Raw genomic sequence first — 13,119 nt, forward strand, 5'->3', positions numbered from 1 at the left:
ATAAATAGGTACTGCTCCGGTGGGAAGGTAAATGGCATTTCTGTGCGCTGCTCTGGTTCACCAGAAGCAGCTTAGTCATGCTGGCTGCATGACCCGGAAGCTGTACGCTGGCTCCCTCGCCCAATAAAGTGAGATGAGCACCGCAACCCCAGAGTTGGTCACGACTGGACCTAACAGTCAGGGGTCCCTTTACCTTTACTGAGAAGATCCATTAAAAGGCAACTGTACCAAAAGGAATTATTGTGGAAAAAATAATAACGGGGCACCCAATTTTGTCCTTTGCGCCAGATTACCAAAGTCTGCCTGCAAAACACACACACACAGTGCTACTGCTATGTTAAAGGTCTTGCACTTGCCTAGTTTTGGAAGGCTGGGGTAACTTGGTAGAGCATGAAGCCCTTATAATCTCAGAGTTGTGGGTTTGAGCCCCACACTGGGCACTGCAGGGGGTTGGACTAGATGATCCTCGTGGTCCCTCCCACCTCTACAATTCTGTGGTTCTAAGGGCACACAGAGGCAGCTTGTCCAGCATCCAGTCTTGTTCTGATCTGCATCGCCGCTGGCAGGCAAAGGGCCGTTTCCCGGCCAGCAGACTAACGCAGCTCCGTTTGGCAAAGGAGCGCCTTGCTCCTCCTGCGCGCCGCGGTCTCTGCGCGCGGCTGTGCGTCCTCAGCTCCCCCCTGGACGTGCGGCGCGCCTCCATCCCCCGGCCCGTCTGGAGGGCGCCGCATCGCCGCGCTGCTGCTGCTGCATCCCTCCCTCCTTCCTTCCCTCCTTCCCTCCCTCCCCGTCCAGGCGCCTCCCTTCTGCAGCGGCGGGAGGCGGGCGGGCGGCCGGATCCCGCCTCTTCTGTGCCAGCCCGGCGGGCGCCTCCGGCTGCGATTGGCCTTGGCGGGCGCGTGTGCCCGCCCAGCCCGCGCTTCCCCCGGCGCCGGCGCAGCCCCCTGGACGGCCGCCGCAGCCATGAACCCGTTATTCGGCCCCAACCTCTTCCTCCTGCAGCAAGAGCAGCAGGGCTGGGCGGCGTCGGAGCCCGAACAGCAGCATCAGTTCCCGGACCTTTTCTTCCTTCCCGGCGAGCCCCCGAGGGACTTCTTCGACGGGGAGCTGGCCCCGCCGGCCTCCCTCGCCGCCGGCTCTGCCTTCCCGGCCCCGCCGGCCGCCATGGCGCTCCGCAACGACCTGGGCTCCAACATCCACGTCCTCAAGACCCTCAACCTGCGCTTCCGATGCTTCCTGGCCAAGGTGCACGAGCTGGAGCGCCGCAACCGGCAGCTGGAGAAGCAACTGCAGCAGGCCCTGGAGGAAGGCGGCGCCCGTCGGGGCAGCCTGCAGCGCCGGGACCAAGCCGTGCAGACGGGCTTCGTGGGCCCCATCCGCCCGCTGGGGCTCCCGCTGGCCGGGGGCGTCGGAGGCGGCTGCGGCGGCGGCAGCAGCTGCAGCAGCCCCCGCTCGGTGGGGCTGGGCACGCCGTCGAGGGTGCTGAGCTCGCCCAGCTGCCACCACCCGGGGGCCCCGCTCACGCCCACCTCCTCGCAGTCGCCCTCGCTGCCCGGGGGCACTTTCTCGTCCTCCTCTCGCTTCTTGCCGGGCACCATCTGGTCCTTCTCGCAGGCTCGACGGCTGGGGCCCGGCCTGGAGACCACCTTGGTGCAGGGGCCCGGCGTCTCCTGGGTGCACCCTGACGGCGTCGGGGTGCAGATCGACACCATCACCCCCGAGATCCGGGCGCTCTACAACGTCCTGGCCAAGGTGAAGAGGGAACGCGATGAGTACAAGCGCAGGTGAGGGGCTCGACGGGGCGGGCAAAGCCGTCGTCGCGGTGGGTGGGTGGGTGCCAGCCGGCAAGGAGGCCAGTGCCAGGGAGGGGGAGAGAGATGGGCTGGTGGGAGCACTAGGAAAAGAGGCGTCGAAGGAGGGCTGCCGTCGCAGGAGCCTCTTATTTTGCCACTGTTTTTGTTCCGGGCCAGGCCAGCTTTTGCTAGGGGACTTCCTTCTCCTTTTCAGTTTTGCTCAATTCGTCAGTTCCCGACATTGTGATGCAGTGCAAGTCATCGTGATCCACTTTTTCCACACATGTCAGCAAACATGCCAACTTGAATAAAATATTTGGGGGGGGGGGGGGGAGAGGTAAGCTCCACCCCACATAATCGATCACCAAATGCAGAGCAGGCACACCATTTGATTCCCCCCCAATTTTTAAAATTAATTTTCAAAAAAATAATAATTAGACAAACAAACAAAAATCTCAACCTTATTTGAACCAATCTTAGTAACATTGTGAAGTGACTTCCTCGTAACCCCCTGGTTGAATTTCCACGTATATCATGCAAATGGTTTTCCCAAACCAATATTCTTACAAAATTAACTTAATCACTTAACATCTTTCTTTCTTTCAAATTTGCATGCACACCGTTTGAATGGCAATGCCCATCAACGTTAGGGGGGCCCAGCAGCCCCCTCAAATATTTTAGGCGGGTGGGCAGAAAGGACCTCAGTCCCTAGCAATTGGTTCCTCCTCTGTGTGGCAGGACAGAGTTATAAACCAGTTAAATTATCTGTCTCCTGGTTGCTACTGCTCTTCTTTTTCCCTTTTTAGAATAAGGGAGAGAAAAGTGAAGTTAGGCCAAGAGCTATGCGCAACTCTTCCCTGCCACACTGAAGCATTTTGTGAGTCCCGTCTACTTCAGATTTCTATAACTAAGGTGTGACGCCAGCCTAACCCTTCAAAGCTCACCACCACCTTTTGACCAGTTTGTACCTAAACATCCCCATCTTGTATAGAAAGCCAATGTTGGGCGACTTCTGTGTCGCAGATGCTCACTCAGCTGGCTTGCTGCGGAGAGAAGGCACAGAAACCCAAGCCTTTAAAGGTCTTCTGTGTGTGCAGAATTATTATTATTATTATTTGCAGTAGCCAGATATTATTTATATAGTGCCATCAGTGCACATAGCACTCTGCAAATGTAAACGGCAGATGTCGGCTTCGTGGCCTGAGGAACTTGCGGTCTGCATTTAGACACTGGCTGGGAGTGACAAGGGATGGATGTGGACAAATGCATTTTTATACGTCCTGATGCTTCATTTTGCTTGGTGGCGAAGACTGAAGGAGCCAAGCTGCACACGACATGCCGGTATATCCTTTCTCTGAAAACTTTATTCCCTTTTACTGAAAGCAGCATCCAAGGCAGAGAAAGCTATGGCAAATGGATCAGAGAGGTTTTATTTCTCTCTTCTTCTCCTCCTCCTCCTCCTGCTGCTCCTCCCAGAGGAACCCAGCATGGCAAATAACAAGCGATAAAACCATACAAACACATTTAAAACTATTCCAAGGCAGGTGCAGATTGGGAAAGATCACACAGCTTGAAAAGGCTCATTGAAAAAGAGGAATGTCTTCCGTAAGTGCCAAAAAGTTCGCTCAACCCTCAGCACTTTTCTTATTTATTTATTTATTTATTTATTTATTTATTTATTGTTTATTTACCGCATTTATATGCCACCTTTATCTTCCAAGGATCTCAAGATGGTCTCATGGTTCTCCTCTTCCCCTTTTCAGCCACACAACAACCCTGTTGATGCTGTACTGTTTTTAATATTCAGTTGGAAGCCGCCCAGAGTGGCTGGGGAAACCCAGCCAGATGGGCGGGGTATAATAAATTATTATTATTATTATATTATTATTATTAGCAAGGCTAATAGATGGTGGCTGACCCAAGGTCACCCAGTGAGCTTCATGGCTGAGTGGGGATTCGAACCCTGCTCTCCCAGCTCCTGGCAGGTACCCATAACTTTTTCCTGAGTTGTGATGTTTTGAGCATGTGTGTGTGCGTGTGTGTGTGCGCGCGCACAGAGACACACAAGCAAGAGGTAAGCAACTTCCCTTTTAGTAAACGTGGGGAGTTTTGAGTTAAGCTTGTCTCACACAAACCTGCCAGCTACTAAGATCATTCTCAGAGAAGGAAGGCCACCATCAGTGACCAGAATCAAGGACCTTGCGGTGCCCACACATTGAATGCTCACTCCCAAGTGAGGCTTGCCTGGGGCAGACTCTGTTGCCCTTTTGGCACCAGGCGAAGAAGAGCTTCTTATTTTGCCCAGCCTCCTAAGAAGACTCTTTCCGATACGACATTTCTGTTTTGTGCTATAGTGATGGTATATTCTGTTCCATTTTATTTATTAAACCCATGTTTAAACAAACAAACAAACAAACTTGTAAGCTGCCTTGAGAGTCCTTTGAGCTAGTGAAGAAGACCACCAGATACTTAAAAGAAAATCTAGGTACCTTTGAAGAGGTAGAAAGATTTGCAGGGTTGGCTAAGTTCCAGGGTGTTTAAATATGCCAGAACTGCAGGTGCCTCTAGCTGGGCTTCAGTGAGGGGAACCAGGTTAAAAATCTTTGCCTGCTGCTCTTTTCCAGGCAATTGGGTTGCTGGGAAGAGGAACGATGAATTGCAATGCCCTTTTGTACACTAGGGAAGGTACATCGCACAGAGGCTGATGAATGTCTGTGATCATGGGAGAGATAGAGAGATGCCTGTCAAAGCATCCTTTAAAAGAGTAAGAGGGACAATATAGCAGCTGCTGCTCAGAAACAGTATTTTTCTTTCTTTCAATGGGGCTACTGTTACTTTTGATGGCTTTAAGCATGAAAGATACCAGGATGGCTGCATTATAATTGGCCAAGAAGTATTTGTGCGTCTGCCTCATAGCTCCGTATTGTGACCAGTAGTGGAATTTCCCTGTAGATGTGGCGATGTTCCCTTATGCTGCTGCAAGAGAGAAGTGCCAGCTCCCTCTTCGCACGTTTCACAAGAAGTGCGAGGCGGAAGATGCACAAGTCGTGCACGTTTCTACCATCTCCACTTCTTTGCAACATGCAACCTTTGCTCCTAAACTGTAGTAGCAGATCCATGGGAGAACATGGAATAAAATGTTAAAGCGCCAGACGAAGGGGTGTTTTAACTCTTTTCATTCTGCTACATTCGCAGCTGAAATCATCCCTTGCCTTGTGGCTTTTAAACTTAGAAGGGAGGAAAACCTTTGCCCACTCCCCCCACGGGACTAAATGCAGCTTTGACAGGATGCAGAGGATGATTTAATTTGGATAAATAAGGTGAAGGTCAAGGACCCCTGGATGGTTAAGTCCAGTCGAAGGCGACTGTGGGGTTGCGGGGCTCATCTCGCTTTCAGACTGAGGGAGCCAGCGTTTATCCACAGACAGCTTTCCTGGTCATGTGGCCAGCAAGACTAAACTGCTTTTGGATGGAAACCAGAGCACACAGAAACACTGTTTACCTTCCCGCCGCAGTGATACCTATTTATCTACTTGCACTGGTGCGCTTTCGAATTGCTAGGTTGGCAGGAGCTGGAACAGAGCAACTGGAGCTCACCCCGGCACGGGGATTCAAACCGCCAACCCTCTGATCAGCAAGCCCAAGAGGCTCAGTGGTTTAGACCACAGCACCACCTGCATCACATTCATTTGGATAAATAACATGGGCAGAAAGGGTCAAGTAACGCCCTTCTCTCCCTGTCCCACTTTTTCTTTTAAATAGTTCAGTTTTGAAGCTCCCATATCATATCTTTTTGGTTTACTGTGGTTGGGGAAGGAAAGCGAAGAAGAGTTATGAGTAGTGTAGAGAAAGTTAACAGAGGGATTATTCTTCTCCTCCACAATACGGAAGTCAGTTTAGGACAGGTTTTGTAATTATTATTATTATTATTATTATTATTATTATTATTATTATTATTAAAGTGCTAAGCATACATAGTGCTAAATGAGAGCATTTCCTGTGAAATATCCCTGCCTGGTCTTCATTGATAGTGTTGCTATTTAACAATCCCTGTGCCTAATTGTTACAGCTGCATAATCACAGAAGCATTAGGTTGGAAGACACCTCAGAGATCATATAGGCTAACCCCCCTGTCCAATATGGGAAAGCTACTTCAGACTACAACAGCCCTGATAGGGGCCCATCCTGGCTGTACTTTTTTAAAAAAGAGTCCAGCTCCTTTTGAGGCAGTCCATTCTGTTGTCAACCAGCTTGCACCACCAGCAAGTTCTTCCTAACATTTTGTCCAAATCCATTGTCTTGAAAATTGAATGCATTGTTCGGGGTCCTGACCCTCTGGAGCAACAGAAAACAAGTTGGCTCCAATGCTTGTGCGACAGCCCTTCAGATAGTTGGCTGTCATGGCACTGCTCAATCAACTCTTTGCCAGGCCTAGGCATCCTCTCCGCAAAGGACTCCATCTCTGCGCTCATCAGCATTGTTCATGCCCACCTTTGGCCAGGCTCTGATTCATCTTCCTTCCTTCCCAGAACTGGACATTACTTCCTTGCAATATATTGTTTGCCTCTCACTGAGCCGCCCTCGCCCCCATATTTCCCCCCACATAAAGCCTGGGTCGCTTTTCCGAAGGTCATCCTTGTTAGGATTTACATGGCCAACCTTTGAGAGCTGTTTCTGGTGGAAAGGCAGGAGTTAAATATGCGTACATGTGTTAAGAAAAAAACAGCTTTGGAACGGGCCATTTCAGAAGCAGCAGATTCTGGTCCTTAGCCATTTCCCCGTCTCCTTCTCTGCTCCAAATGCACATTCACCCTTGCAAACGTATTGTTTGGGATCCTATTCTGTTTATGTGTGTGAATGTGGCAGGTGAGAAGAGGAAAGCATTGTGGCCCTGCTTCCATTACAGATTCCCCACTCATTCGTGTTTCATATGTTCATGTTCGTAGAGCACGAGACTCTTAATATGAGGGTCGTGGGTTCGAGCCCCACGTTAGGCAAACGTTTCCTGCCTTGCAGGGGGTTGGACTAGATGACCCTCGGGGTCCCTTCCAACTCTTCTGTGAGTCTGTGATATGTACTTAGCCTAGGTGCCTGTGATGCTTTGGGGGTAATTCCTGGAGACGGGCCCAGCCTATGACACACAGGCCTGATGCAGAAAACCAAAATGGCATCTTCTTTCCATTAACTAATGCACAGTACCATTTACAAGGATGTCTTTTTCTGCTCCAGAGAGGAGGGACTACAGAGAGGGTTGCAATATTTCTGCACGCACATATTCTGCCCGTTTCCTGTGTCCTTAGCGGCAGCCTGACGCAAGGTGATCTGCTGAGGGCAGCTGTCCTGGTAACAGAGAGGAAGTGATGGCAAACCGTTCACCTGCTTAAACGACCTCAGCCGTGCTGTTGTTAAAAGCAGAGGGGAAGGACCAGTGAGAACAGCAGCTGGAAACACTGAACTGCACTGGGCACATGGGGAATTCGGACACATGGGCTGTGCACGAGAGAGAGAATGTTTGTGCGGATCTGTACGGTGCTCGCGTCTCTCATAGCGAGATGATAATTGCAAAGAGCTTTGTGCAATTAGGGAAAGCACTAAATAAACACTAGGAAAATATGCTGACATGCGGCATCATCCAGGAGCCAACCAGTTACTGAAAGAGCAGCCTAATAATTGAACTACTCCCTCCTCCCCCTCACTTGTGATATCCTAAGGGAAAAGTGAATTCACTAAATGCCTTGGTGTTTGGAGATTTCTCTCTGTGTGTGCGTTGGAATTTGCAAAGCTGCAAAGCTGGCAAAGGGTTCATTGCAGAGAACCAAGATGACTGTGCAGAATGGCTGAGCACCATCGATGCCAGCAGAATAACCATTTTTGGAACAGGGAGGGATTTTAAAAGGCCATCTGCTCAGTCTCCCTAACTTCATTAAAGTTCATTACAAAATCAAGACTTATTAAATGTGTGCTCCCCCCCTTAAACTTGACCACTCTTTTGCAAATTCATTCCTTTGTATTTCATTCAGCCTGAGAATAGCAATGGTGAAGAGGAGCAGTCCGTCCTCCCCTGCCTTTTTTGGACAGAAAGGAGGACACCTCTGAACCACTAACTTGTATTGATATATACAATTTTTAACTACCACAGATTCTTCCAGAGGATCCTGAGAATTGCAGCTTTAGTATTCACTGAAAATCTGCTGGAGGTCTTTAACAGCCCCTGCTTCTCATAGTAATAGTATTCTCGGGAGTCCTAGATCTGTTGCCCCCCCCCCCCCACTTGTAGATCTGTGTGTGCATCTGAAATACCAGGGACTGGAGACAAAGGGGAAAGAGCTGATACATCCGTGCTTTGCTGGTGAGCTTCTCTGAGCCACCAGCCATGGCTAGAAACAGAGTAGTGGCCCCAAATATGATGCAGCAAGGGGATTCTTATAGTCTACCACAGGCATGTGAGTGAGGAACATCAGAGGTATCTGGAAATGCCCCAGATGAAAGCTTTATAGGAGACTTTAAGCTGCCCTGTAGACATCTTAAAGGTAAAGGGACCCCTGACCATTAGGTCCAGTCAACCGACTCTGGGGTTGCGGCGCTCATCTCGCTTTACTGGCCGAGGGAGCCAGCGTACAGCTTCCGGGTCATGTGGCCAGCATGACTAAGCTGCTTCTGGCGAACCAGAGCAGTGCACGGAAACGCCGTTTACCTTCCTGCCGGAGCGGTACCTATTTATCTACTTGCACTTTGATGTGCTTTCGAACTGCTAGGTTTGCAGGAGCAGGGACCGAGCAACGGGAGCTCACCCCGTCGCGGGGATTCAAACCGCCGACCTTCTGATCGGCAAGTCCTAGGCTCTGTGGTTTAACCCACAGCACCACCCGTGTCCCTGTAGACTTATTACATGATAGCTGTTGTTGCCTCCAAACTAGCCCTCTGCAATTTGCTGCTCCCAGAATTACATTACAAGTACCTTGCATCCTTCACCCATAGGATAGCTCATGGGAGACGAGACTCTTAATCTCAGGATCACGAGCCCCACGTTGGACAAAAAGAATCCTGCACTGCAGGGCGTTGGACTAGACAACCCTCTTTGCCCCTTCCAATTCTATGATTCTGAGTAGATAAACTCTAAATCTGGAGCTAGCTAAGAGCTGAACGCTGTTCAGACTCAACGCCCCGGACTGGAGTCAGCTGTTTTCTATTAGGGTTCCTGTTCCATCCTTTCCCTTGTAGCTCTGAGTTTATCATGTCTTGAGGGAATGAAGGTTCGTTGGCAGAAGGGCCTCCTGTTGTTTCAGCGGCTTGGTCTCTTTGGGGAATGGTTCCCTGCAACTCTTTCGCCCCTCCCTTTCGTCTTGCAGCTTCAAACGCATCTTCCTGGGAAGGAGGGAGATGTGGGGTCACTCAAGGAAACATCTGCTTGCCTGGGCTGCTCTGCTTCGCCTGGGCTGGGCTGAGGGGGGAGGAGGGATCGTTGCAGTCGAGACTATTATTAGGAAATGGTGCATTGCAGATGAGAGTGCGAATGGGGAGGTGGAGGCGGGCGGTGCGGATCAGGAGACGAGGCCGGATGTGAAGGAGGCTTAAGAGTCGCCTTCTGGTTCTAGTGGGCCACCCTCAGATCAGTGTTTACTCCCATTTTCAGCAAAGGAAGCTGAAGGTACGCTGGGGTTAAGGAGGGACACGGAGTGTGTCCTCTCGTCCCAGAGCCGAAGAACCAGTAGAGAGCGAACAGGAGATCATTTCGGAAGGGCCAGGGTGGAAACAGCCGAGATAAAAGAACTGAAATAATAGTTTTCAATACTGAAACCAATTCCTAGCATTCTGTCGCTCAGTGCTGGGGCCAACCAACAGAACTCAGGATGTGGAGAGAGATTCCACTCTCAAAGGCCGGTGTTGCTCTTTGTGGGCAGGAAATGGGTACAGACTCTGCTGGTGTCTCTGACTACGTCTACTTTATTATTATGAGTGTTTTGACTGTACAAATGACTGCTAGACCCTTTTTTAAAGAGGAAATGGGGAAGTAAAGCAGCACATTCTGGGATGCTCATATCCTCCCATGTTTATCTGACGAAATAAGGGCATTCTATTCCATGATACGGGGACGCGGGTGGCGCTGTGGGTAAAAGCCTCAGCGCCTAGGGCTTGCCAATCGAAAGATCGCGGTTCGAATCCCCGCGGCGGGGTGCGCTCCCGTTGCTCGGTCCCAGCGCCTGCCAACCTAGCAGTTCAAAAGCACCCCCAGGTGCAAGTAGATAAATAGGGACCGCTTATTGGCGGGAAGGTAAACGGCGTTTCCGTGTGCGGCTCTGGCTCGCCAGATGCAGCTTGTCACGCTGGCCACGTGACCCGGAAGTGTCTCCGGACAGCGCTGGCCCCTGGCCTCTTGAGTGAGATGGGCGCACAACCCTAGAGTCTGTCAAGACTGGCCCGTATGGGCAGGGGTACCTTTACCTTTTTATTCCATGATATTAACGATGGTAATAATAATACCCCACCCATTGGACTGGGATGCCCCTGCCACCCTGGGGTGGGGGGGCTTCCAACATATATAAAAACATAATATCAAGAGGGAGGACAAGAGTATAGACCCTCCCAAGTACCCCTATTTTCCAGGGACAGCCCCAGATTTACAGAAGCCGCTCCAGTTTCTGATTTGATCCCAGAATGTCCCTTAGGGCATCCCTATTTTCATCAGAGAAATGTTGGAGGGTATGGAGCTATGCAACCCCCCCAAGCCAAGGAGATGCAGCCTTTAGAAGACATCTGAAGACAGTCCTGTATAGGAAAGGTTGTTTTTTTTTTAATGTTTAATGTTATATTATGTTTCTGTATATGTTGGAAGCTGCCCAAAGTGGCAGGGGCAACCCAGTCAGATGTGTGGGGTATAAATATTATTATTATTATTATTATTATTATTATTATTATTATTATTATTAAATAGGACATCCCTATTTTCATTGGAGAAATATTGGAGGGTGTGGGCCTGGATCTTCTTCTACCTATGGCAAATATGTTGTACTCACCACATAGATGGAACATAGCAAGATGTGCAAGCAGAAAAAAATGCAATACGGTCAATTATAGCTTACGGCCAAATAGCAATGATTATTAGGTGATAGGAGCCACATGTCTGAAAGCAGGATTGGAGCCTGAATTGCAATATCGCAAGATTACTAGTCCCCACCCTCTAATAACAAGCATGTGCTATAATTATTCTTAAGCTTTATTTATAACACATAATCTCAAAAAGCAGATCTCTCATGCTTTTTTAAACATAGAAAGGCAGCCTGTACCTAGATATCTTTTGCGTTGCCATTTGTTTTGATAGCATGCTATAGATAGCAGGCCATGGATTCAGGTTTATTTTTCCTAGGACAGGAGAACGAAGTATCCTTAAACAAATTTTGCGGAAACGACGTGTTTTCTTCTCTGGAGACGCAAGCTCTCTGCCTGTCCCTTCTTCCACATTTCGCCTGCCTGAGTCACCCTTCCTTTCTCATATTCTGCCTCATTTTCTGTGTTCCTCCCCAAACCATGAGTAATTGCGCCTGTTTGTTTTTGTCCTAAATGGGTGGGTGAGCAGGCAAACTCTTATGGCATATGAAGCATTTGGCTAGAGGTTTGCCAGAAAAGAATTCCACTTATTTTAGGCAATGAGAGATGCCAGCGCAGCCTGTTGCTTCTGGAACGAAGGAGATTTTTCAAGTTTGTTCTGGGAAATACTAAAAGGTTGCTGGGAGAAGGGAAGAACAAGCTTTCACGAAAGCCCCTGGAGATAAAGATCAAATTGACATCTGAGCAGATTATTTCTCCTCCCAGTTTCCACAGATAGAAGACTATCTCTCCAGCCAGTTTAGTGGGGCACCGCAAAGCATTACAGCACAGTTGCTGATCTAGTTATGAGACATATGAGATGCATTTGTACCTCCCCTGGCTGTGTGTGTGTGTGCAATAACCTGCTTTTATATGGGAATTTTGCAAGAGAAAAGCTGATTTGGAAGGCAGGAAAACCTCTGCCTCTGAAAGCATTTATTAATGGGCTGGAGGAAGGAATTATTCTTATTTAAAATATTTTTAGGTCACCCTTTAGTAAGATGCAAAGGTACTGGAGTCAATTCCACACCAGCAAACCTATATCAAGAAATTCCCTTCATATCAGCTAGACCATGGGTAGGCAAACTAAGGCCCAGGGGCCGGATCCGGCCCCATTGCCTTCTAAATCCGGCCCACGGATGGTCCAGGAATCAGCATGTTTTTACACGAGTAGAATGTGTCCTTTTATTTAAAATGCATCTCTGGGTTATTTGTGGAGCATAGGAATTCGTTCATTTTATTTTATTTTTTCAAAATATAGTCTGGCCCCCCACAAGGTCTGAGGGACAGTGGACCGGCCCCCTGCTGAAAACGTTTGCTGACCCCTGAGCTAGACCTTTAAGCTGCTTGCCTAGACCGTAAGACATTGGCCAGGTATGCTTTCGATACAAAGAACCAAGGAATTCCAAAAGCGGTTTGTGATAGAGGGGCACTGGATGTAGCTCTGCCTGCTGTTTGAAGAAAAAATGCTGACAATCCCGTTCTGTGCTTCTGAGGCCTTTGAGGGCATCTCAGTCTAGATGACCTATCGGTTTCTTTCCCACTCTGCACTTGACGATTCAGTTGCTTCCTCACAGATATTTTGTGGTATTGTTCATAAGGGATCATGGAAGTGTAGAGTTGGAAAGGGACCTGAGGGTCATCTAGTCCAACCCCCAGCAAGGCAGAAATATTCAGCTGTCCCACACAAGGATCGAACCTGCAACCTTGGCGTTATCAGCACCACGCTCTAACCAACTGAGCTATCCATGCACTAAGTGCAACCTTCTTTCCACCAACCGCATGCAACATGTTGAGCATCAGGGGCTGAGTAGATCTGAAGGGCATAGAATGAACTAGCATATCTTTGCTGGAGCGGCTCGAGTTAGCAAAGCATAAGGGTGTTTATTTAAGGTGTGCCCTGCCGTTCAGTTTGCAGTGAAACCCCAGAGTGGCTCTTTAGCAGGACAGCAACGTGAGCTGTCCCACTCAACTGCAATATTGCAAAACTTCTTGCGGTGATAAACCTCAGTAGGCTTGCTAGAGCGGTCCAGGCCAGTACAGCTGTGGACAGATGGTTTCTATAGCAGCAGCCAAAGATTTACAACCAGAATGTTTTTGTGGAAAGCTTAACATTTTGTGTTCCTCCTGCTTTTAAAGCAACCTACTTTCCTCAAAGGAAATGATACAGAAATGTAGTACTTCTACTTCTCTTTCTTGTTGCACATGAGATATGGGCTTTTGGAGGGAGGATTGTGGCCAC

General features: G+C 49.1%; 1 protein-coding gene across 5 annotated transcripts in view; it reads left to right on the forward strand.

Annotated features, from left to right (window-relative positions):
• Positions 1–857: 857 nt before the first annotated feature.
• IFFO1 (intermediate filament family orphan 1) overlaps positions 858–13,119 on the forward strand; it is a 29,792-nt gene continuing 17,530 nt past the window's right edge. For 2 of the 5 annotated variants that reach the window (XM_028711812.2, XM_077921029.1), the window contains exon 1: positions 858–1,784. In XM_028711812.2, coding sequence (XP_028567645.2) covers positions 964–1,784 — 821 coding nt within the window. In that variant the 5' untranslated portion in view covers positions 858–963. The remainder of the gene's footprint in view (positions 1,785–13,119) is intronic. The other 3 variants (XM_028711811.2, XM_028711813.2, XM_028711814.2) reach the window with 2 other exon arrangements.

Source organism: Podarcis muralis, chromosome 17 (genome assembly GCF_964188315.1).
Source record: "Podarcis muralis chromosome 17, rPodMur119.hap1.1, whole genome shotgun sequence".
NCBI lineage: Eukaryota > Metazoa > Chordata > Lepidosauria > Squamata > Lacertidae > Podarcis > Podarcis muralis.